The sequence below is a fragment of the Candida metapsilosis genome (assembly GCF_017655625.1).
Source record: "Candida metapsilosis strain BP57 chromosome Unknown scaffold2, whole genome shotgun sequence".
In the NCBI taxonomy this organism is placed as follows: domain Eukaryota; kingdom Fungi; phylum Ascomycota; class Pichiomycetes; order Serinales; family Debaryomycetaceae; genus Lodderomyces; species Lodderomyces metapsilosis.
In genome coordinates this window covers 1571737-1596116 of record NW_027138160.1, presented here as the reverse complement: position 1 = coordinate 1596116, position 24380 = coordinate 1571737, and the positions used below count along the sequence as shown (strand labels likewise).

Sequence of the window (24380 nt, the reverse complement as noted above, 5' to 3'; positions counted from 1 at the left end):
CAACATCACATCTCCTCCGAACATACAAAACCAACTTCTAATAATAGCAACACCATGGGTAAAAGAAAATCGTCGACGCGTAAACCAGCCAAGAAGATCAAGCAAACATTGGATGTTCAATTCACTTGTCTATTTTGCAATCATGAAAAGTCAGTAATATGTACCTTGGATAAAAAGAACTTGTTGGGAGAGTTACATTGCAAAATATGTGGCCAGAATTTTCAAACCGCAATACATGGTTTGAGCCAGCCGGTTGATGTCTATAGTGATTGGATTGATGCTTGTGAGGATTTGGCGGAAGAAGCAGAGAAGAATGGTTATGAAGGCGATGATCACGATCGAGATGACGTATACTCTGATGATGATGATAATAACAATAATGTTGACCGCCGGGGAAGAGAAGTCGATCCAGTACTAGGTTCTGACGGCGAAGAAGACGATTTTTGACAAATCTACAAAGTTTTAATCGATTAAATAAAAACAATAATGTGCAAATTAGTTTGTTAAATTATTCAAAACTTGATCGTAAGTTTTACTAAGTATCGAGTCTTCCCCTCCACTCTCTTTTGCCTTGTCACTAAGCTCCTTAGTAGTTGAGGCCACGTCTTGTTTTTCAACACTGTCCTTGGAAAGCTTTTTCAACTGCAGATGTAACGCTTCAAAACTCAACTCTTGATCTTCTGCGCATCCTTCTTTTGTCTTGTTCTTGAAGACGTTCTCCAACGAAACACCCTTCTTTCTCAAGTCATCCAAGTAACTGATGACCTTATCCAAATCAGAAAGATTAACATTCATTAACTTTTTTCTAAGATCTTCACCAGAGATATCGATCTCTCCCAGGTCTATTTTGTGGAAATCATTCAATCTCGATAATTTCAACATCGATCCCTCTCGTCTATCCAAATTGGCCAAACTGGTCTTTGAATTTGTTCTTGACACCAACGGAGACTTGCCAGTATGTACGGCTTGGTTTGGACTCAAATGTATATCAGACTCTATGTGCTTATCACCATCGTCATGTAGATCAGGATGATGACGAGTCAGATTTTGTCCTTCTCCCACCTTGGCGAGATACATATTGGCTCTAGTTCCAAAATCATCTAAAAAATTTGGATCAATTAGTTGCAACCCCTTTTCGATACTTGAGTCAATATAAATAAGTCGAATAAGGGTTTCTTTTCCATCAATATCCAAGGCATTGTTCAATTGCAACTTTAACAATTCTTCAATCGACTCTTTTAAACTCTTTTTAATTTGTTTAGCGCGTTCGAAAAGCTTGACAACGTCGGGAGATGACAAGTCAAGTTTCTTTTGAGCTTTCAATGCCAAAATATCGTTCAATTGTTCTGTTAACGACTGAGGTTGCGATATTGCATCTTCCAACGACAGTTTTGCCGATGTCGATAATTTTGCTTGCTTTGAGTCGTATAGCAATCTTTCCATATTCCTCATAGTGTACAATCCAATACGCTCCTTAAACAATTCTGGGAAATCATCAGAATTACAATCCAAATTTATCAATGTGTGGGAATTCTTTGTTGCATTAACCAAGGCAGAAGCAGAAGTAGAGTCAACATAGTTTCCAAGAATGGAAAAATATCCCATGTGTTTGCAAAACGGTAAAACATTGGCAATTTGGAGAATCGAAGACTGACTAAAGTTTTCATTTTCCAAATGTAATCTCGTCAACTTTGGGAAAAGTGGCAATTTTGAGGTCAAATAAGCCACGGTGGAATTTTCAACTGAATTCACATTGGTTGTACTTGTATCTTTTGGATTGGTTATAGTTCCGAATAATCTTTGGTTGTTTGAAAAATCAAGATACTTCAAGTTTGGTAGTTTCATCAATACACTTTCAAATACTTGCTTAAAGCTATCATTGAAAACGGAGTTGGTTGAGTTTAAACTTAAAAAGGATATTGTTGCCTTTGATAGTATCTTTTCATAGTCTGGTCGCTTGGTAAAGTCCAAAAAGATTTTTAAAATTTTGGTACTGGAAAAATCATTATAACCCAAATCCAAACCTCTTGCAAAATCTCCAAAAATCCATGAATCAACAATTATGCTGATATGTCTTGGAGTCAAGTTATTAAATGCCAAACCTAGTCTAGATGTCTTTTTCAGCACTGCCAACTCCATCAAATTTTCAAAAATCTCAACATTGGTTATGCAACAACCGGTCATTATCAATTCTTCAATACCACCCCTTGCAACTAACGTGGCAACAAACAACGACCAATCAACATCTGACCGATTGTCTTTGTTACAAGTCATTCTTTCCAAATCTTCTTCGTATTTCTTTGAGTCAGCTTGAGCCTTCTTCTTTTTCTTTTTCAAAACATTAACAGATAAGGCTGGGCATTGTGTTATATCCAATTTATTCAACACGGTATTTCTTGACAAGAACCAGCAAAATAACGACCATCCTTCTTGATTTATTGGAGTATTTCTTAAACTCAATTTTTCCAATTGCTTTTTAGCACTCATTGCTGATAAAAGAATTTTGAATTGCTCAACTGACAAGTTGACACCATCTAATGAAACACATACTATGGGAGCTATACGGACAAAATCAGCAAATGTTTGTACTTCTATCATGGTTGGGTGAGGATTCCGAAGCTGTAAAACAGGAAGCGGAGCTAATGAACCTTCTGGAATTTGTTTCAAAATAGCTGGAATCGGCAATATTTCCCGTAAATGGCAACAACGAGAATACATTGTGTCAAGTGCCATCTTTTTAACTGGAACAGTATAGTTCATTGGTTGATGATGAACCATAAATTTGTCAATGGCAATCTTTTTCGCTTGTGGGTCAATTGCTGGTTCATCTTCCTCTTGAGATGATGATCCTCCATGTGATTCATCCTCCTCCTCCTCTACCTCCCCCTCTTGTTGAATGTTATCCAGGTCATTATGTTGATTCTCTATATCTTTAGGAGCATCCTTCGGTATATAACCCAATGCGCCTGTACCGCCAACAACAATTCCTCCACCCAATCCCATTTGTGATTTCTCAATGGCTTCTTTGTCCTCCTCAGTCAATGGGTTTATCCTCACTTGTCCATTGGGGAGTATATCAACATTACCCTTTCGAGGAGTACGAGAAGGAATTTGTTGTGGGGGGTCAATCAAGAATGTGGATGAATGGAATGCTACTCTTTTCAATGGCTTCAATCCCTTAAATGCTGGATTGAGTTCAAGATCGTTCTCAGGAGCAGCAGGTGGGGGACTAGTCAGTAAAGATGAGGTAGATGCTGCAATTCCTGATGGTGCTGGAAAGTGAGATGTTGTTTCACCCTTGACTGAGCTTTTCCTTCTCAAAAAGTGAGAAAGTCGGGAGGAAGTCGACTCATTTTGTCCAAGAGCAGACACTCCAGACTTGTTGTCTCCATAGATTGCATTGTCATATCCATTGATCAATACACTAGGTTTTGATGATGTATCACTATTGTTGGAGCCACTGGATGCGGTAGAACCTCGACGAAGATCTCTTTGTTTGTAAAATTTAATATATTCTTCAAGTCTTGGATCTGGGTGTGTTGAAGAAGATGGAAGTGGTGCTGTTTTAGTTCTCTCCAATTTGGAAGGTTCATAGCTGGATGTTGATGATACAGGTGGATTCACATGTTGAGGATGTGGTGTTGAGTCGTGGATTGGTTTGGATGTACTTGGCTTGGTCATATTGTAGTCAGCTTTGAACAAGTGGTCGTTTGAAGATGGTGGTTTTGACGATACAACGGGAGGTTCATTATTGTCCTTACCAAATTTTCCTTTCAACTTGGAGAAAAATCCTCCTCCGCCAGTGCTACTTCTTCTTCTAGTTTTGGCAGATTGAGCGTCATTATTATGACTTGATGGTTGAGGTGTATATTTTGTATGAATATTTTCTTCACGTACAGGTGAGATTGATGGTTTTGTCTTGGTTACAATAGCATCGTTAGAATTGGAAATGTCTGTGTTTAAATGTGTATTAACTGATCGAGAAGGTGTCAGTGGCAGTGATTCAGTTTTCGTTGTCGTTGTTGCTGTTGGTGCTGTCGTTGTTGGTGCTGCTGCTGTTGGTTTGCTCTTTTCTTTGGTCTTGTTGATATCATTGTTGGTAGTTGGGACCTGTTTGGGTAATGGGATAGTAGGATCCATAGAAGCATCTCTAAGAAACCAATCTACATCTGTGTCCCTAACTCCCTTGGTATAAATATTGGCTTCTTCTTCCAATTTATCTCTAACAGTTTCAACATCTAAATCTTTACCAAATGTATTAGCAACTGAAAAGTCTTTTGGTTTGTCGTTTTGCTGTTGTGGCAGAATCTTTTCTTGGTGAGTGTTGTTATTTCCTACAGCACTACTGTAGGAAGTTAATTTTGGTTGTGATTTGCTTGTTGAAGTAGGCAGCAGCAGGCTGGTACTTTTGTTGGTGGTGTTGTCTCCTTTGGTCATAATAGTGTATATGATTGTATGTTAAACTATGATTATGGGTGATGGATGTTACCAAGGTAGATATCAGCTGGATTAGTTTGTGTATGTGTGTATGTATGTGTGTGTATATATATATATATGTATAGCTTTGATTGGTTGGTTTGGTTATATATATATATATATATATTCTAAATATCTGCTGTTTTTTTTTTTGTTGGAGAAACAAAAGAAAAAAAAAATTGAAAGACGAACAAAGACTGAAACAAAAAGGTAACAACAGAAACAAAAAAAACCATATAATAATATACTAATACAAAGTGATACAAAGTATGTAGATATAGATATAAATAAATTACTATTCTATTTAACAAAGTGTAATACACAATGTTATATGATATAATATGATATATGATATAATATAATATAATATAATATGTCGTAAGATAATAAAATATGACACACAATGACACAATATAAAATAACATGACACACAATAAAACATACAACAACACACAATCATAACAACACAATCATAAACAACACAATAAGAGAAAAAAAAACCACGTGATAACAAATTATATTAAGTTAGTTAGTTAGTCAGTTATTAGTAATTTAACTGAAATAAAAAGAAAAAGAAAAAGAGAAAAAGACCCTTCATTTTTACTAGTTTACTTTCTATTCTATTCTTATTTCTATTCATCCCACTTTTAATTGAAATAATAATTCACTTTTGTTTTCTTTTCTTTTTATATTTTTATATTTTTTTTTTTTCTTGCCATTTGAGTTTGCGTTTTGTTTGTGAAGCGCAATTTAAACACCCACACAAAGATATATATATATATATATATCACATGTAGACACATAGACAGTAACATATAAGTAATAGAGTCACAACGAGTGTAAAATTTCTCTTTTTTTACTTCCTCATCCTAACTTCTTGTATTAAGAAGTGGTGGAGAACAAACCACCCACCGCAGCCACAAAAATCGGACAGAAAAAAAGGGCTTACTGTAGCGTCATAAAGCTCATAACCAATAACCAAAGAAAATCATTCACATGACAGATTACAATTTTAGTTTCTTGCTATGAAATTCTCTTATTGCTTGTTCTGTTCTCTTGACTTTCCCACTTGTAAAAGCCCAAACCGAACATTATTTTTTTTTTTTTGCACCATTCTCAGCGCAAATTATGACCAAAACATAACAAGCTAAGCACTTGTATAAAGTAAAGTTAATTTTCATCTTATATAGAGGATACCCAAGATACTATTCACATGAATACTTTTCTCAACATTACCTTCTCTCTTTATAAACTTTTATTGTGATACAGAGGAAGAAAAAAAAAGAATATGGGTTTGCAATTGGTTCCACTTTTTCGTAGCTAATAACTGTTATCCCTTGGTACACACACATAGGACACCAGACTGGTTTTATCTGACTTGCCTGCATCCACTGCCACATCGGCAAGCTTCATCAAGCTCATCTGCACCATCGTTACGCTCTTCCCGGAGTGGTTATGCGCATTTTGTGTGAGCATAACAAAACATGGTCCGATTTTTGAGATACACTCAAAATAAGTGGATTCCAACCTTGGATCCACCGTCAGACACGTTGAAAGCTGCATTATGCGCTCCGTGCACCCTCAGAAGTCCAAAAAAGTTTTTTTTGGACGTCCCTATGAGGGCGGAAGCATGTCAAAATTGTGGTCGGACTTAAGCCCAATTAGGTAACTCCGATATATGCATACAGTCTCAAAGTGAAGACGAAAATCAGACAGAGCATACTACTATTTAAGGATAACATACAAAGAGAATACTGAGTTTTAAGAGTTCATCCTACGGACTGTGTTTTGATGGATCTCCGTGGAAGTAAAAATTAGGAGGCTGAAGACTTCTACTGACTGGGTTTGAATGGTAGAAACAACAAAAAATTAATATCACATTGCTTATAAAGAAGTGGCAAAAGAGACCAAACAGTTTACTTGAAAATATCCACAACTAAGCCATTTGCTACTGAGACAGTATTCAGAGATGACATGTCACAAGAGCTAAAGAAGATCATACAATCATTCAAACATGAAAATGACGACTCCCACCAAGATATTCTCATCAAACTGCTGAACAAAGTAAGCAAACGGTCGTCACCAACAAGAAAGAAATCAAGTGTCAAAACAAAGTCCAAAACCACAGTCACTGATACCTCAAAGCTTCCTGATTTACGTCCATCCTTAAGCACCAACTTGCGGGTGTTATTCATAGGATTCAACCCAGGAGTCCAGTCATCAATCCAACAACATCATTATGCCCACCACTCTAATCTATTTTGGAAGTTGTTTAATCAATCAAATCTATTGGAAAAAGTGGTGACAAAGAATGAAGGCGTTAATAACAAATATCACGATGACCAACATTTGAACAACTTACTTCAAAATGGATGTACAGCAAAGGATGATTTTGAATTGATAAAGTATAGTATTGGATTTACCGATTTGGCTTTGCGATGTACAGCTACAGCAGCTGAATTAACTTCAGAAGAGAAATTAAACAATATACCACGTCTTTTACAAGAGATTAATTCTAGTCATCCCAGGGATATTGTCTTTATTGGTAAAGGTATATGGGAAGTTATTGTAAGATACTATTCCTTTAAATTGCAATTAAAATTCAAGTTGAATAAGGATAACTTTAATTGGGGTAAGATTGTCATTGGAACTGACACAGAATACAATACGATTATTGAACAACTATTCTCGCAGATACCTCAAGAAACGTCTATTTACGTGTTCCCAAGCACATCTGGATTAGTTGCTAGCATGTCGTTTCAGGAAAAGTTGCACCTTTGGGAAAACTTAGCTGACAACATATAGCATTGGAACAAAAGTCCACCTGATCGATACCCACCACCGTTTAATTATTGTCCCAATGATCATCCACAGCTCACAAAGAATGGACTTGCTCTACTTGCAATACAATGTATGCTATCGAAAAACTTGTTTTGAACAGAACTGGTGTTGGCTGCTTTGAAAAGGTCCGTCATTGCTACGTGGAAAATACTCGTTCACAACACAGTTGTAATTTGATCAGAAACAACTTTTGGTACGGGGCTGATTAATTCACCATTAGAAAGCAAGCTGGTCATGGCCATTACGGTTGACTGTAATTTACAGCGGTATTCTCTCGATTTCCGGAAGCTTGCGTCAACTGATTGGTTTTGATTAATGAAGGACTGACTGGAGCCTATAGAGTATAGAGCTCAATAGATATGCAAATCAATTAATTTATTGGTTGATGTAATTTGGCAACTGAGCGTATATTTTGTTTCATGGAAATCGCATCCACCATCAATACCAAAAGACAGTGAGTGGAAAGAAAGATAATCACGCCAAGAGAGAGGAGAATAAGAATCAGAATGTAAATACAAACACGATAAATATAGCATAGAATTGAAATAAAATACTGACGGGCACCACTCCACCAAATATCTTTCCCAACCTTTAACTGAAATTTCAATGTTTAGCGGCATGAAGTAACACTTCGTAATGGAACAACCGCTTCAACACGTACTTTCAATGGAGCAACCTCTTCAACACGCACTTTCAATGGAGCAACCTCTTCAACACGCACTTTCAATGGAGCAACCTCTTCAACACCTCTTCTCAGTCCGGTTCAAATTTCAACAAACTCTCAAGTAAAACATATGTCAATAATGGATTTTCTCATCGTTAGACTTGCTAACTGTATTCAGAAGATAAAATCTTCTTCTTCTTCCAGGATTCAAATCCAACTTCATATGAGCATATATTGAACTGGTTCAAGAATCAGAAAGGAAATCCGTATTCAAATGTCCCCCCCGAATAGCCTTTAACGAGGAAATCATCAACACTACATTAGATGCAGCGCTCTAATTATGATAACCCCAGACCAGAAGACACCTGAGCGATTTTTCTATCGTCACCTATTCCCCGTCAACTATAATTCGCTCTCTTGCTGGCTGCTCTGAACAGCTAGATCTAACTCCGCTTTTCTCCATTGTCATAATCCATTATTGCCAATATGTTCTATAATCAAGAATGCCTCCATTCAACCACCACTTTGTTGAGTCCTCATAGACCCAATTCCCTTTGGGATTTTGAACCCAACGACCTGTTGCTTGCGCTGCAGCAATCTGCTCATTCTTCATTTTCTCATGAGCAAGTTGATGTATAGTCGGTCTTCTTGAGTAGTTGGGCCTGTTCTTTCTTGGTTTGTAATGATCGTTGGTGAAACCACGCAGGCCAAAAAATTGGCCAGTTTGGGGGTCAATATCCAATGTTCCATCAGTAGATGGTGGCCGATAAGAGGCAAGGTTTTCAGTATCCTCTTCTTCGGATTCCTCAACGGGTGTAGCATTGCTTCTTGTGTCATCTTGCTCATCATTTATCAAACTTGGAGCCACATTATATCCCGTCAGTGGCCGATCAACACCATTTTTCAACAACAGCTGGGCATCTTCAGTAGCATCACCTTCTTCTCTGCCAGCTACTTCATCTTCTCTCTCAATCAAATTAGGTACTGGCTCTTCTTTCCTCTTGTGATCATAGCGTTCAACTATGAAACACTCATTGGTGTCGGCAAATCGGACTTTGTTTGTTTTCCGACGGAAAGTTTTCTTGATACCAGCTTTAACAACATCCAAAGCTTTACGCAAGCGTTTCAGTTTTGCTTTCCTTTTCGTGCCAGCGACACCATCTGCAGAATCATCACGAATTTTTATAATGGGTTTCAAAACCAATGGGGCAACTTCAGTACCTTCAACACCTGCTTCTTTAGGTAAATCACATCCAGCACTAGCAGCATCTTCAGTAGCTTTATTTGTATCACTTGCAGGCTCGGTCAGTTCAATCTTCTTTCTCTTTGATGGTGACCGTCTTTTTCTGTGTTTCTTATTTTGGCGCTTGTGTTTGGAAGCATCCACCAGAGCTTCTGACTCTTCAGCTCCACAACTCACTTTTGGTGTATCAACAATAGGATCAGTTGTATCAGCTTCCCGTGTGTTCCTTTTAAAAGGCTTGATCAACTTCTTCAAAACTCTCATCACTTTGGTTTTCCTCTTCAATCCAGCTTGAGTTACAACATCTGTATCTTCAGGATTCAATGGTGGAGTACCAGCAGCTGGCGGTTCTATAACCGCATCTAACCTTGTCAACTGGGGTTGTTGTCCTTCAGATTCACGTGCATCTAAGGCAGTGGTATCTTCTTGATCATTATTGATGGCAGCACTAACATCAACTTCATTGTTTGTAAGTTCGTTTTCATTGTTCAAAGTAATGTTTGAGCCTTCATTGCTTGTGGACTCATTTCCACTGTTGACATTGTTTTCCAATTTTGTATCGTCTTCATCTTTGTAATCATCAGCATCAAATAACACCTCCACTTCTCCAGTTGTTTCAAAGGGGACCCATTTACGTTTTCTCTGGAATAAATGCTTCAACTTTCTCTTGAAACTGGACTTTTGCTTTCCAACTGACTCATCAACTTCATCTGATTTTGGTTTCTGTTTTTTCAACGTGACAAACTTGATCCACTTTTGATTCCATTCTGTATTTTCTTTTCCTTTTGGTTCATTTTTCAAGTAAGATTCATCTTCAAATCTAGGTTCATTAGGGACATCTTCACACTGGCTCAGACTGGTTTCTTCATTCTTCTTAACATCTTCATCATCTTCATCTTTTGTTTCTTTTTCCTTTTGGTTGTTATGTGGTAGAGATAATTTTTCCAACAGAGAATCACCAATTGCTTTCAACTTCACGACTTCCTTTTTGACATCAGTTTTATCATCCACTTTCACTTCACTTTTTGTTGCTTGATTCAGTTCATTTTCAATCTTAGTATTCAATCTTGGTTCAACATTTGGGCATTTATCAACAGTATGCAGTTTCTTCAATTTCGTTCCTTGATCTGATTTGTCCAACACCTTCACACATTTGTTCTCATCTTTCTTGTCTTGCACTTGCTTGTTCTCAACTTGTTTACCTTCAACTTGGTTCCCCTCAACTTTCTTGACTTCAACTTTTTTAACTAAGACTTGCTCCACTTCAACTTTCTTAACTTCAAATTGTTTGTCTTCAACTTTCTTGTCCTCAACTGGCTTGACTTCAACTTTCTTACTTTCAACTTGATCAACTTCATCTTTCGTGTCAACTTGCTCAACTTCAACTTGCTCAACTTCATCTTTCTTAACTTCAACTTGCTCAACTCCAACTTGCTCAACTTCAACTTGCTCAACTTCAACTTTTTCAACTTCAACTTTTTCAACTTCAACTTCATCTTCATTTTCAACTTCAACTTCAACTTTAACTTCAACTTCAACTTCATCTTCAACTTTATCTTCAATACTTTTCAAATTCAATTTTTCAAAATCGTGGATAAAACTATCGATGGAGTCAATAGTTTCAATACTTCTCATATTCAATTGTTCAAATGCTTGGATAAGACTGTTCATGCGGTCAATTGCCGCGATTTCTTTATCATCATTAATAGCTGCCAATTTTGATTCAAAGTTTGGGAATCTGTCATCAATACGCAGCTTCTCCCATCTTCTTTTCAAGCGTGCATTTTCATCTTCATCTAATCTCCTGGGGATGGTGGGTTCAACTTGCATCTCTTCATAAGTTGTCAATGTCAATTGGTCAAATCCTTGGGTGAGATTGTAAATGGAGTTGTTTGCTGCATTTATGGTGTTTCTGTTTGCAGCTCTTTCCAACAATGTCATTGGTTTTGGGATTGAAGCAAGAGAGTAGGTGCGTTCTCTTGCATCTTTGCTTGACTCTAAGATGGTTCTTGGTTTCTTGGTTGGTAACATGATTCTTTTGCTCATATTCAGGTGTTGAGCTAAGTTGTACATCCTCATCAAGTTGGCTTCTTCTTCAGTTGCTTGGTCGAAGTTTTCCAACATTGAATCGGAGGCAATGGCACGTGGTGGTTGTTGTTTTAAGTAGTATTTGGCGTACAACAGCATGTTACTGGGGATAATGGTATAGAAAGATAGAAAGAAGGGAAGAAAGGGGAAATAAGTTATGGGGCTTTTGTGGTTATATACTTTTTTGAGGGGTTTTATGGTATTGAGCATATCAAAAAAAGAACAGACAGAAAACATTTAAGATGAAATATATTAGTGATTGACGTTTAGTTCTGTTCTCCCTGAATTATTCCAATAGACTATATAGCGATAAACATATATACATTGCATCGTATCTTTGATTGTTCCATTGGCTCTTGTATCTGTAGATCTTTTTGCAACACAATCTAAATTCTAGATCATGCACCAAATCTGGAACGAAATATGCAATAAATCACCATTTAGTGTATAGTAATGGGCTTTCATGATACTGGACATTCATTTAGATAGATAACTTCTGCGTCTGGTGTTTTGAGTGGGTTGTAAACTAGTAGTTAGTGTAGATAATTTTGCAGTTGACAACAACTGCGACATCTGGAATATGAGGTTCCAAGTAACGAGTGAAGTTAGCTACTCAGCCAAGTGGGACGTAGGCTGATGTCTATTATGTCATAGTTTGAGTACTTGTTTAGATGATGAAGCTGTATAATAAGAGCTTATGTTCTTTTTCCACCAAGAGAGCTCACCAAAATGTTTTTTACAACCATACTGTAGCTACATTACAAATTGTATACACATTTGAAAACGAATTCACATATACGGAGTTATTTCATATAAATTGTATTACCGCAACTTTATCAGAGATTAATAGCTTCGTTCCGGGAAAGAGATTAGCATAATAAACTGGGATGTAGTTATTGCAGTCATATATTTGCAATATTTTGGTGCAAAATAGGAAGTGGTTTCACGCAGTGTGGTTTCACGCACGTGCTTCGGATATATACGTCCGAGAAAAACTTTGATTGTGTACATTAATATTAGAGACAAGTGCAGATTGTCTTTTGTAGTCGGCTACAAGGAAAGTTCATGGAACAAGAAGTCCAATATGGTCTAGTACTTGATGCAATAATTAGTACGTTTTTATACAGAATAAATAAAAAGAAAGTAGATTGCTTCTAATAACTCTCTAACGCATGTTCCCACACTTCGGAATTTTCTTCATTATAGTTTTCTTCTCTAAATAAATAAATCCTCAATTTCAAAATCTTCAAGTGCTGCCAAACAATACTTCACATCCTTCGAGTTTAAATTCGTTGGCTTCCAATTTTTATAATCTTTAATCAAGTTCCTTAGTTGTTGCATACTACCAATATGCTTCACATTGCTGAATTCTTGAATAAAACCCCTAAAGTTATACGCTAATAGATTGAGGTCAGAAGTATTTGATGATGATTTTCGAGGTTCTTTTCCAATATGAACCTGCTTCAACTTGTGCAAACGTGTTGACTCTAAAGTGAATCGAAGTCCCTCCAAGTACACTTGCTCATCATTGAATATATAATTACCTGTCTTGTCAATGTCCACTTTCTCACTCAAAATTCGTATTATGTTGTGATCTCGAAATACACCCAAATTCTTCATCTGGCATGCAATATCCACTACAGTTGTAATAAAAGGAGTGGTGGCATTCACTTGATACAAGTTTCGATGGATATTAGGATGATCAAATTGCAAACCCAATGACGAATACAATGGAATAAATGAGGAACCGCCGATTGGACTAGAAAAGCAAAACTTGACATTTTGTTCAAGAAGAAATCTCATTGACTCGGTCAATTTGCGAGATAAAACACTTTCTTTCTTGCCATACTCAAATGCTTCTTTAAAAATATCATTTTCAAGTTGTGTATATGCTCGATAAACAATTTTAGAAAATTTAGACGGTATTGGGCCCGACAAGTTACCTGACATGCTTAATACGCCAATTCTTTTTCTGCATAAGCGGTGATTTTGTGATAATAGTTCAGCCAATATGTTGATAGCTATCGGAGAAGAAGTACCATACCCAACAACGTATATAAAATCACATTCGTAAAGTTCTCTTGTGTAGTTGCGCAAAAGTCCGAGTGCATCTTCAACACAAGTTGAAACCTTTCCTTGACCATCGATGGATATACTTTCAATGACAATTTCATCTTGACAGTACTCAGGGCTATTCTGCTTAAGCCATGTTCTCACTGCCTTGGTTGCCAATTTGGCGTATTCTACTGCATTCCCAGTATATTCTCCAATTAGTGCCCGCACTAATTTAACAGGTAAGAAATTATGAACGGTGATGATAACAATCTTCTTCAATTGCTTGCTGGTATTTAGAACCAGCTCTTGCTTCTTGCGGTATAAATGCTGTTCAGTATTGTATCCACATATAACGTCCGTCGTTAAAAGTCGCGTCTTCGTTTTCCACGTGATTTCACGGTAATTGTCAATAAATTTAGGTGAGATGGTTGGCTTTGGCAGCGTTTCTCCTTCTTCATTGTTCTTTTGTCGTAGTGTCTTTTCAAAGACTTCATTAGCTGATTTAGGTTTATGCTTTTTTGTATGTATTAGCACTGGTAGGTTTTCCGTTGGTGTTCCACAAACGCTCATCTCAAATGTTTGAAAGTCGTCTGTGCTCTTGTATAGATAATGACACTCCTCTTTTGAAGATTCAATAACCGATTTTGCGGCTTTATAAGCCTCACTTGATTCATCACTAACTTCATCCTCTTGTGCTTGCTGATTTGTGCCAGTAAGCCAATGAAACCAGCCCCATGTGCTATTGTTCGCTCCTTCATCCTCATCTTTGGTAATAGACAAATTGCCCTGTAGTAATGGCATATGCTCCATTGCTGGTGAGCTTCCACTACTGGGGAAAACGAATGAGGTGTAGTATGCATACCATGAACTTTGTGGTACTGGCGAGTCACCAGATCCAGTAGCCAAAGACACATCAACATCATTAGGGGACTCCACCAATGCCGGTGGCTTTGCGATTAGTCCATTAGCTTGAGCCGCATCATCGTGAGACACTACGCTATTGTTGGTGGTGGCAATGTTGTTGTTTTGCTGCCTTGTGAGCCAGGACAAGACAGACCTTGAAGTTGAGCTCGGTACATTTGTGACAGCTGACGTATCAGGGGGCCCGATAAGCCTGGTTTGATCATGTATTGGCTGATTTTTATCTCGTATAGTGTTGTTGTCTTCTTGGGGATAGTGTGATTGTTGATCCATAATACATCAATGGCAAAGACACCCGGGGGGCTGAGTAATCGAGACTGATGGAGTTTTTTCTTATTAACGTATTTCAATGAATCTGAGTGCTTGGTTCAGACGCAAAGGCCAACGGGTAGTACTTGTGGTGGTGATGGAACTTTTTTGAGTTTTCGTTTATCTAACTTTAGGCGATATTGAAGTGCATGCGCGGAAATCGCAAAAAGTTGACATTCTTTTTCCTTAAACACAGTTATCTTGCCACGCAGTATCCACCAAATCACAAACGATATATGAGTACTAAAACATGGTCAGAAGAGATTCTTGAACGTTTGAAAATTAGGGATGAGGTAGAAAAGAAAGATTCGGAGTATTACTTTGCATTTCAACAATTAGTGGATAAACTACTAGTCGAGCAACAACAACGAGAACACCAGCAGCATCTCCACCAGCAAGGCAAAGAAGACAACAATGCCGAGTCTAATGAAACTCCATTCAGCTCCAAGTCACCGTCTCCGTCAACAATACTAGGTATCTCCAATGAAAAAGCGAAACAGACGACTAATAAATCAAAGCCTAAAGCTGTCACGCAAGATACATCAAATGATAACGCCACAGTTGTTGCCACGATAAAAGAAAATCATCAATTACGAAATGAAAACGAAGAGTTGGTCTCAAATTTGAATTCAATTACTTTGAAAAATGAGAGATTGGAAGCAATTATTAAGGACAAAGATAAACAAATTGGAAAGTTGGAGAAATTGACAACTAAATTGCAAAAGAATATTGAAAGTTTGAGTTTGGAAATAAAGGAAAAGAACAAGACTATTGAATTGATTAATGATGAGAATTTGACTAACCAAATACAGTTGAACGTGTTACGAGCCAAAATTGAAAAAGGAAGGTCTCCATAAAGAGAATGAAAGAGCCCATCTAGCAATTTTCGTCATCCCAAAATTCATCAATTTTTATCTACCATTAAATCTATTTAGAAGTATCAAGTACATATCTTCCCAAAATCTTTCCCTCTTCCATCAATTTGAAAACATCTGGTAATTCACTAAGACCAACAATCTTGATTTGACAATGTACTTTACCTCTAGCAAAGAAATCAAGAGCTTCTTGAGTATCCTTTCTGTTACCAACATAAGAACCCTTAATTTCCACTGATTTAACAACAGTATTGAAAACTGGAGCAACGACTTTAGAGCCAGCTGGTAAACCAACCAAAACAACCTTACCTAAAGGTCTGACGTATTCAACTGATTGGTTAATGGCATGTTCAGAAACAGATACATTAATAACACCATGTGGACCACCACCGGTTGCCTTTTGTACAGCAGCAACAACGTCTTTTTCCTTTGTGAAATCGATATAAGCCTCAGCACCCAAACTCTTGACATATTCTCCCTTGTCAGCGCCTCCATCAATACCAATGACTCTGTAACCCATGGCTATAGCATATTGAATAGCCAATGAACCCAAACCACCACCAGCACCAGAAATACAAACCCATTGGCCAGCCAATAATTCAGCAGTCTTCAAAGCCTTGTATACAGTGACACCGGCACACAAGATTGGTGCTGCTTTGGCTAAATCTGCACTCTTTGGGATTCTGGCAGCTTGAACAGCATCAGCAGTAGCATATTGTTCGAATGAACCATCGTGTGTATAACCAGACAAGTCAGCTTGAGCACAATTTGGTTCAGCACCTTGTTCACAAAATTCACAATTCAAACATGAACCATTCAACCATTTGATACCTGCATAATCACCAATTTCCCATCCTTTAACATTGTTACCCATACCAACAACAACACCGGCACCTTCATGACCACCAACAAGGGGCAATTTAGTGTCCAATGGCCAATCACCTTTCCAAGCGTGCAAGTCAGTGTGACAGACACCTGAGTACTTGACCTGAATCAACAATTCATTTGATTTTGGAGTTGGGACTGGGTAATCCTTGTATTCCAATTTACCACCATTCTTTTCGAAAACAACAGCTTTTTGAGTCTTTGGAATTTCTGGCATTTTTAAGTAGTTTAAAGTAGTTGTAGTTGTAGTTGTAATAGTTCTGATTTGTATTACTTTGATAAGTCTAATTGATTTAAGAAAGGTTGACATTGAAAAAAATTCGGAACCAATTGACCTTCTTTGGTGCTTTATTTATAGTGTTCTATGGAAGACTCCTCCCCCTTTTTCTTCTTTAGTTTGCGGGTGACAATATACCCAATAAAAATGTACGAAGACATGCATAAGAAGGAAAATACTATTTTAACTTTTTGTTTGTGCAATCTAAAGAAAATGTTTTGTGAAAAAGTGGACTCATGGTGCAGGGAAATGCATGATGAAAAAGTATCTGTAGAAGCTCTTATCTGTACTCCTTTGGGTTTAAAGTACAATAGAATATTCTTCTTGTACTTCTTTCTTTCTCTTATGATGATCTATTTTTTTGTTTTTTGTGTCTGTGGTGCAGATGTGCGCGCAAATACTACGGACTTTGTTTGTCCGAATTTATCGGATGATTTTTTTTTTTCAACCCACTCCATGATCACCACAACAGACAGCACCACCACCACAACACCACAATACTATAACAATACCACCGCACCGCACACCTCCCGTTTTTAGCTCATAATGATGATGAATGGGGTTTCCTCCGTCCGTAGACATGAACAAAAAAAGAAAAGCATCATAGAAAAACGTACTGACCCGAAACGTAATTATAGCATTCCTCACTGATGATCAGGTGTATCATGTTGGTAACATGTTTCCCATGGTTCTTGAATTATTCACGCAAAAGGCGTTAGTTGAGATATTATTTACATCTACACTGACACATTACAATTTTAGAGGATATTATCTTGTCCTTATATATTATTTTACAAACCTTGTTGATGATTCTATAAAGGTTATTGATAACCACTATAGTAGATATTGTATGTACGTGTGTTTATGGTTAGTAGAAAAAGGGGAATGGAAGTTGGTAGCCGTTTCAGTTGAAAATTAAAGCTCTTTGTTACCCCTTTTAGTTTTGATAACTTTGTTTTGGTTGATGAGATCGGTACAACGTCTTACCGCATAGAACAAACCTCAATCGATTTCTGACAGCTAGTACTGTCACATAGATTGCCTCGTTCCTTTTCCAGCGTACTCAGGAACGACAGGAATTCCAGTTATGCACGATTAACCCGCAAAATCACATTTTGTGGTGCTAATGTAAAAAACGCTACGAAGCTTCGCCCACACGTCCTTACCTCCTCTCTTTTTCCTTGTGCGTGAGTTCTGCTAACCCATTTAGGTTCAATAAGGGGTATAAACCACATTGTCCAAATCGGATTAACGGAGTAGCCCCATTGGGTACTCGCAACTTAATTGGTCAAAAATTGGACTCCATATTGACATTTAAGCCCTGCTCAAAGAAAAAAAAAAAGGCAATATCCTTTGAACCGAAGTCAGGAAGAAACGTTCTGGAATTCATTTGAAAAGAACGTTTCAATACTCTGTAAGGGGGTGTGGTGTGTGGGGTAGGTCAATAAAAGGACACTGTATTAGAGAACTCCGAAGCATTTTTCGCGCAAATTGTCGCAAAAATTTGTATAATTTAGCTTTAACAGCGTAATTAATCACCCACTTGATAATGTTTTTATACAAGTGATGCACTTTCTATAGAAATCACATCTCCTTCCGGTACTCAATTACTTCACCCCAAAATAAGTTTACTTTTTGTACTCAACTCACATAAGCCTTGCTTTGGAGACTTTTTTATTGCTCCTTTAGGTTATATGTAGGGGCGAGACAAAATTATGAAGACAAAAAAAAAGAAAGAAAATAAGAAGGCTGGCCGGTATGACGTCAGACGTCAGAGTCATGGTTCATTGCACATGTCGCTAGCTACATTTTTACATCATCTACAACAAAGCAGTCTACTCAACTCAATAGACGACTACCAAAGAGCTAAATCTGAAGCGATTGATGCTATCAAGGAGTTGAACACAATAGCAAAGAACCCACTACATGCAAATGCATCATTTTTGAAACCATTATCCGAGTTTGCTTTAAAAAACTATGAACGAGTACAAACTAAGCAGACAGTGTCACTGAAACTACTCTGGCTATCTTCAAAAGCTGGAAATAGCATTTATTTTCCTTTAATTGAGTTTAGTGAGGGGTTAACATCAGCTTCAGACATATTTTTTCCAGAATCATCAGCTACAAATGACGAGGATACAGATACATCGGTGATGCCAGTGCCAGCAGGTCTTGACGTTAAGTTTGAATCAATTGCAACCACCCATTGGCAGGAAAACAAGGAACACTTGTTGAACTTGTATCAGGACCTTTTAACCAATTGTTCCTTTGTATCCTCATATCTTGCCTTAACAAGTGCTGATTTCTCCACTTATTCATTGTTATCCCCACATAGTATATCATCTAAATACAAAGTGACATTTGTATTCAACGGGTCAAAACGAATTGTGGTTATTGATGATCAATTACCTCATATAGTTGACTCTCAAAGGAATTTGTTTTCCAAATCATTCACCAATCCTCAATTGTATTGGCCAGCGTTGATTGAAAAAGCGTATTTGAAAATAATGGGTCACGGATACTGTTTTAGAGGCTCCAATATGGCTAATGATACGTATATATTGAGTGGATGGATACCAGAAATTATCAAATTAACCAACAATCAACTAATTAACAACCTTACACAATTATGGGATTTGCGAACTCGCAATAAAATAACTCTAGGTATTGGAACTGAAAGATTTAGTGACCAGTTGAGCTCATCGATAAATTTGATTGGGGAGCATGATTATGTTATTGAAGACTTTGATGGAACATGCATTACTTTGAAGAATCCTTGGGTTACTGACGATTTATCAACGAGACTTGTCAAAATTCACAACTTGACCCATTTCAAGTACTTGTATGTGAATTGGAAACCACGATCGGCTTTGCAAGTGTACCAAGAGAATTTTATCTACACTGTAAAAGGTCATATAGCTGATCAACCTCAATTTACTATTCAATGCGATAAGGAAGCTTGGCTATTACTTGAAAAACATTTACCACTAGAAGGAACTCATTGGATGAGGATCAATATTTACAAATCTGCAAACAGAGTTGTGTCTCCCTTTGACAACGAGGAGTACTCTGTTTTTGAAACAAATAATCGACTTCAATTGATTAAACTACCACCAGGTACATACACTTTAGTCATCTGGTCCAATAAAGTTGGACGATACTCGCTAAACTCATACGGATATCCTGTTGCCAGACTGCAATACCAGCTTCCTCATTTGCAATCAATTGATGGTGAGTGGATTAAGGAAACATGTGGTGGGAACTGGACCATGGCGTCATATGTAAACAACCCCCAATTTGATCTCAAAATCACCAAACCCACTACAATCAAACTTGTGCTCAATGCCAAGACACTTGTCAATTTTGATGTTTTCTTTGCAGATAAGTTGAAACCAGGACAACGCCTTCAAAGTTACAACAAAACCAAATGTTTATCCGAAGACAAGTATTCTCAAGACTATCAACAAAAGCTACTACAGCTTGAAGCAGGGCTTTATAAAATCGTTGTATCCAATTTTGATGGTTCACCAGAACCATTTAGGCTATTATTAAACTCAAACAAGCCGCTAGTCGTTGACAAAATTCCATCGATCATGTCCTTATACTCTGTAAAAAAGGCATTCCTTTGGAACCAACAAAATAGGTACAAGTTGTATTTCAAGACCGGTGTTCACAATACCTCAATCATTGTCAAAATACGACATACTGATGACGAAAATGCCCAGTATAGTCGTCAAAACGATTATCGACCAGCATTGAGGGCATCAATATTTAATGCAATGACCAAAGAACCAGTGCAGATTAATGAAGAGTTTAGAGATGATTGCTTGTATGGTTTATTTGTTGAGGAGAAGATACTGGATCCTGGTGAGTATATTTTGTTGATTGAGAGATTTGAAATTGGTAAAGGGAGATGTGACGTAGTATTGGGGAGTGACCATAAAGTGACTTTGGTGTAGTGGGCTTTTATATAGCGATCGATAGACAAATTATGCAATCCATCAACTTGACTTGTAGATATATTAAATACTATTGCGCCTACTTCGGGATCAATGGTAGCGCATATATTCAGTTACTTTTTTTTTTTCCCAACGTGTTGACAGCTTTTGCCAATTTTTCAACAACAACTCCTCAACATCAGGACAATTGATAACTCACTCACGTGTTCACTAAAATGAGAAGCTTGTCATTATTAGTAATCACCTTCATATGTGCAATTGTGCATTGTGGCCTAACAAATGATCAATTACTCAAAAGAGTTCAAAATTCGAAACACAAAGTTTTAACATTAAATGATGAAAACTATGAGAGTATCTTGAATGGTCCAAGAGACTACCACATCGTGGCCCTTTTATCTTCCAACTCACCTCAGATAAACTGTGTATTGTGCCATCAAATATCTCCAGAGTTTGAAATCGTTGCTGATTCATGGGTAAAAGACCATGCAAAGGGAATCACAATTGACAAAGAGGATGACGAAGAGGAATCTAGTGAAGGTAAAGATAAGAAGATTCAAGCCAAAAACATCTACTTTTTCAAATCTGAATTTGCTGAATCGAAGAAAATGTTCTCCTTATTCGAATTAAACACGATTCCAAAAATCTTTCATTTCAAACCAACTAAAGCATTGGGTCCCAGGAACTTTTTGGGTGAGAAACAAGAGTACCAATTTTTCCAAGGTGACCACAAGACATTGATGCTAAATTGGGTGCAAGATGTAACAGGACAGAAGATTAACTTACACGTCCCAGTTGACAATACAAAATTGATCATTCATGCAATCATTGGATTCGTTTCTGTGTTTTTATTGAAAAGGTACCGCAAGTACATTGGCAGATCCCTTGGTTCAAGACTTTCCTGGTGTATCGCTTCATTAATCAGTGTATTGTTATTCACTACAGGCTATATGTTTAATCAAATAAGAGGAAGCCCCTATGTACTCGAACATGCTGATGGTCGTACCGACTACTTTGCCCCAGGACAACAAACTCAATTTGGTATTGAAACTCAAATTATGTCCTTTGTTTACGGAATCTTGAGTATTTTGGTCATTATTTTGATCAAACGAGCACCTGAAATAAAGAATGAATCAGTTTCGTTGATTTTGGTCTCGGTAGTTAGCTTGTTGATTTTCCTCATGTTTAGTTTGCTTTTATCAATTTTTGGAATTAAAGGCATGGGATTTCCATATAGATTTATTAGGTTTTTTTAGAAGAAAGCAAAGGGAAACAGTGTCTGATACATATATATATACTGATAGATCTTCCCCCCTCTTGGTGATTCATTCCTGCTCTCCACTCACTCACTCATTCATTCATTCGCGATATTCGAGAATCAATTGCATCTAGAAGCTTTAAACTCCTCGTCAACCGGTCGGACAACTCCCTAATTTTATTTAACTGAGCCATCAAGTCCTTTTCGTTAAGATCGTTCGATTCAACCAATTGCCTGAATGTGTTTAATCGAGTTTCAATAACGCGTAATCTTGTCAAGAGTATAATTTGTGATTGGTTTAACAGTTCGAAATTTTCACTCAAAGTATCCAAGGGACCAGTTAGTAGTGAATGAGCAGCAAGTTCAATTGGATGGAGGTCATTTATGGTTGGTTGGGTATCATTTCCTGAAGATGATGGTCGACGAGATGCCATGGAAGGAGTTGAGAATATGGTGATTTGTTAGATTTCGGGTTAACTAATTGCTAAAAGTTTTTGTGTGTCGCGAATCGGAAATTTGGCTCATTTACGACAAACCCTCACCATCTTTATCAAGTGCTGATCAAGCTATACTATGTACGGCGTAAACTCTGCTCGATTTACATTACTACAAAAGTGTTTGAGAGAGAGTAGTTTTTAATTTGTAGATACCACTCTGCCAAACAATTCATAGAGTCCAGAAGAAAGAGATAAAGAGAAAGAGATAAAGAGAAAGAAATCAAGAGAGGATCAATCTACAATACCACAAGGGTGCGTCGACAATAGTCTTATATATTGTTCTCATAAACAATAGCAAATGCATGAGACAACATCAACAATAACACAACAGCAGCAGCAACAGTAACGTCAACAAACACAACAACAAGGAAGCAACTTTTGAAAGCTTTCAACACCATCAACAAACCACAGCTCTAACACTAAATGGACACTCTAGTCTTTATAATCCGTCATTAATAAGGGGAGTTAAAATAAATATCAAAACCAAAACCAAAATCAAATTACTGAGATAGAATACCTTCCAGCGCAAACGATACGCCCTAATCGAAGGTGTTTTCCTAACGTCCCAATGTCTATTATATGTCCCTTTTTTTGCCCCTTTTTCGGATTTAAAATAAGTTGTCACTTTGACTATCTTCCATATAAGCTTTCACTGGAATCAGTGTAGTATTCGTACATGATCCGAGGTGTTTGTCCCCTCATATAAGCATAGAACTCTCTTGCTTTTGTATCATAATCAGAGTCATAATATTGTGGTTTCCTGAAATGTTTCTTAATTTTGTATAGTTTTAAGTAGAAACTATATTTGAGTTGCTTGAATATATTCTTCTTCTTCTTGGTGGTAGTAGGTGGATTGTTGATTGGATTTTCGGTGGAGCTTGAAGCTGCATTCTCTTCAACTTCAGTTGCTCCATTAACGTCGTTATCCTCAACCAATGATGCTGTTGGAACTGCATTTTCTTCAACTTCAGCTGCTCCTTCATCTTCACCATGTTCAACCAATGATGCTGTTGAATCTGCTGCTTCATCAATCTCAAAATATGGTACATGAAATTGATCCGCTTCGCTGTCAATTGAGGCATCTTCATCTTCAGTTTCTTCTTCAACTTCCTCCTCAACTGCAGCCTCAATTTCTTCTTCAGCTGGTTCTTCATCATATTGAACCAATGACACTACCGAATCTGCTGCTTCATCAATCTCAAAATATGGTACATGAAATTGATCCCCTTCACTGTCAATTGAAACATTTTCATCTTCGGTTTCTTCTTCATCTACCACAATATTCTCATTCAATGACTGTTGTTGTTGTTGTGAAGGCAAATTGTTTTTTTGTAATGCTAAAAGTGTATCACGTGCACAATTTTTTCCTCCATTTGTTTCTTCCAAATCGGGTTCAATTTGCAACACTTGTGATGAATGATCTGATACAGAGTGTGGATTCTTGTCTCTACCTTCTTCAACCTTTGATGGTATATTGTAAAGCCAATGTTTATCCTCTTCCTCTTCAGCAATCTCAGTTTCTTGATAATCCAAATTCATCATCATCATCTGAAACTCGCCAATTGTATTAAATCTACCCTCTTTGATTTGGTTCTTTGACTCTGGACGTAACAATGAGCAATGAATATCTCTGCACCCCAATATACCAACGGAATAATACCCATCAGGAACAACAGAATCATAAGTGTGATAGTCGTAGATTGCATCAATACTGGAGAACTCAACTGGATCAGATTCAAAAAAATGATTTGTAGATTGTAAATTGTTGTCTTCTAAATCTGGGTTTGTGGTTACTGGTGGTGTAGTCATCTTGATGGAATCTTGTTCTTGACCAACTTGAGAAGTAGTAGTGTTGTTGTTCTCAATTGGATCTAATGTTGGTTCTGGAACAAAAATCGGACTACTCAAAAGGATACCTCTTTTGAGATCAATATCTGGAAACACCTCCTTGATTTTTTGAGGTGGGATAAAACTAATGAGTTTTTGGAGATCTTCTCCTGATAATAAAGTAACGTTATATGATTGCATCATTGTG

The 24380-nt window shown here is 37.3% G+C and overlaps 10 protein-coding genes and 1 pseudogene across 11 annotated transcripts; 5 read left to right on the top strand and 6 right to left on the bottom strand. All coding sequences in view use genetic code 12, as the record gives it.

The window, feature by feature from the left end:
• Positions 1-54: 54 nt before the first annotated feature.
• Positions 55-447, top strand: I9W82_002179 (uncharacterized protein; the record flags this gene model as incomplete). The annotated part of the gene is made up of 1 exon (XM_067691005.1): positions 55-447. The coding sequence occupies one exon, from the start codon at positions 55-57 to the stop codon at positions 445-447; it is 393 nt and encodes a 130-aa protein (XP_067549414.1).
• A 48-nt stretch (positions 448-495) lies between these two features.
• On the bottom strand, positions 496-4437 carry MHP1 (Mhp1p; the record flags this gene model as incomplete). Its single annotated transcript, XM_067691004.1, has 1 exon — positions 496-4437. One exon carries the CDS (start codon positions 4435-4437, stop codon positions 496-498), a length of 3942 nt encoding a protein of 1313 aa, XP_067549413.1.
• A 1523-nt stretch (positions 4438-5960) lies between these two features.
• Positions 5961-7281, top strand: I9W82_002177 (uncharacterized protein; the record flags this gene model as incomplete). Its single annotated transcript, XM_067691003.1, has 2 exons — positions 5961-6025; positions 6369-7281. 2 exons carry the CDS (start codon positions 5961-5963, stop codon positions 7279-7281), a joined length of 978 nt encoding a protein of 325 aa, XP_067549412.1.
• Positions 7282-7927: 646 nt separating this feature from the next.
• On the bottom strand, positions 7928-11411 carry I9W82_002176 (annotated as a pseudogene). The gene is made up of 2 exons: positions 8500-11411; positions 7928-8069 (listed from the first exon to the last, which is right to left on the bottom strand). Coding segments are annotated over exons 1-2 (3054 nt in total).
• Positions 11412-12527: 1116 nt separating this feature from the next.
• I9W82_002175 (uncharacterized protein) lies at positions 12528-14561 on the bottom strand (the record flags this gene model as incomplete). The annotated part of the gene is made up of 1 exon (XM_067691002.1): positions 12528-14561. The coding sequence occupies one exon, from the start codon at positions 14559-14561 to the stop codon at positions 12528-12530; it is 2034 nt and encodes a 677-aa protein (XP_067549411.1).
• Positions 14562-14833: 272 nt separating this feature from the next.
• I9W82_002174 (uncharacterized protein) lies at positions 14834-15454 on the top strand (the record flags this gene model as incomplete). Its single annotated transcript, XM_067691001.1, has 1 exon — positions 14834-15454. One exon carries the CDS (start codon positions 14834-14836, stop codon positions 15452-15454), a length of 621 nt encoding a protein of 206 aa, XP_067549410.1.
• Positions 15455-15524: 70 nt separating this feature from the next.
• Positions 15525-16574, bottom strand: ADH1 (Adh1p; the record flags this gene model as incomplete). The annotated part of the gene is made up of 1 exon (XM_067691000.1): positions 15525-16574. The coding sequence occupies one exon, from the start codon at positions 16572-16574 to the stop codon at positions 15525-15527; it is 1050 nt and encodes a 349-aa protein (XP_067549409.1).
• A 1853-nt stretch (positions 16575-18427) lies between these two features.
• RIM13 (Rim13p) lies at positions 18428-20593 on the top strand (the record flags this gene model as incomplete). The annotated part of the gene is made up of 1 exon (XM_067690999.1): positions 18428-20593. The coding sequence occupies one exon, from the start codon at positions 18428-18430 to the stop codon at positions 20591-20593; it is 2166 nt and encodes a 721-aa protein (XP_067549408.1).
• A 215-nt stretch (positions 20594-20808) lies between these two features.
• Positions 20809-21846, top strand: I9W82_002171 (dolichyl-diphosphooligosaccharide--protein glycotransferase; the record flags this gene model as incomplete). The annotated part of the gene is made up of 1 exon (XM_067690998.1): positions 20809-21846. One exon carries the CDS (start codon positions 20809-20811, stop codon positions 21844-21846), a length of 1038 nt encoding a protein of 345 aa, XP_067549407.1.
• A 94-nt stretch (positions 21847-21940) lies between these two features.
• I9W82_002170 (uncharacterized protein) lies at positions 21941-22282 on the bottom strand (the record flags this gene model as incomplete). Its single annotated transcript, XM_067690997.1, has 1 exon — positions 21941-22282. One exon carries the CDS (start codon positions 22280-22282, stop codon positions 21941-21943), a length of 342 nt encoding a protein of 113 aa, XP_067549406.1.
• A 693-nt stretch (positions 22283-22975) lies between these two features.
• On the bottom strand, positions 22976-24376 carry I9W82_002169 (uncharacterized protein; the record flags this gene model as incomplete). The annotated part of the gene is made up of 1 exon (XM_067690995.1): positions 22976-24376. The coding sequence occupies one exon, from the start codon at positions 24374-24376 to the stop codon at positions 22976-22978; it is 1401 nt and encodes a 466-aa protein (XP_067549405.1).
• Between the last annotated feature and the right edge of the window lie 4 nt (positions 24377-24380).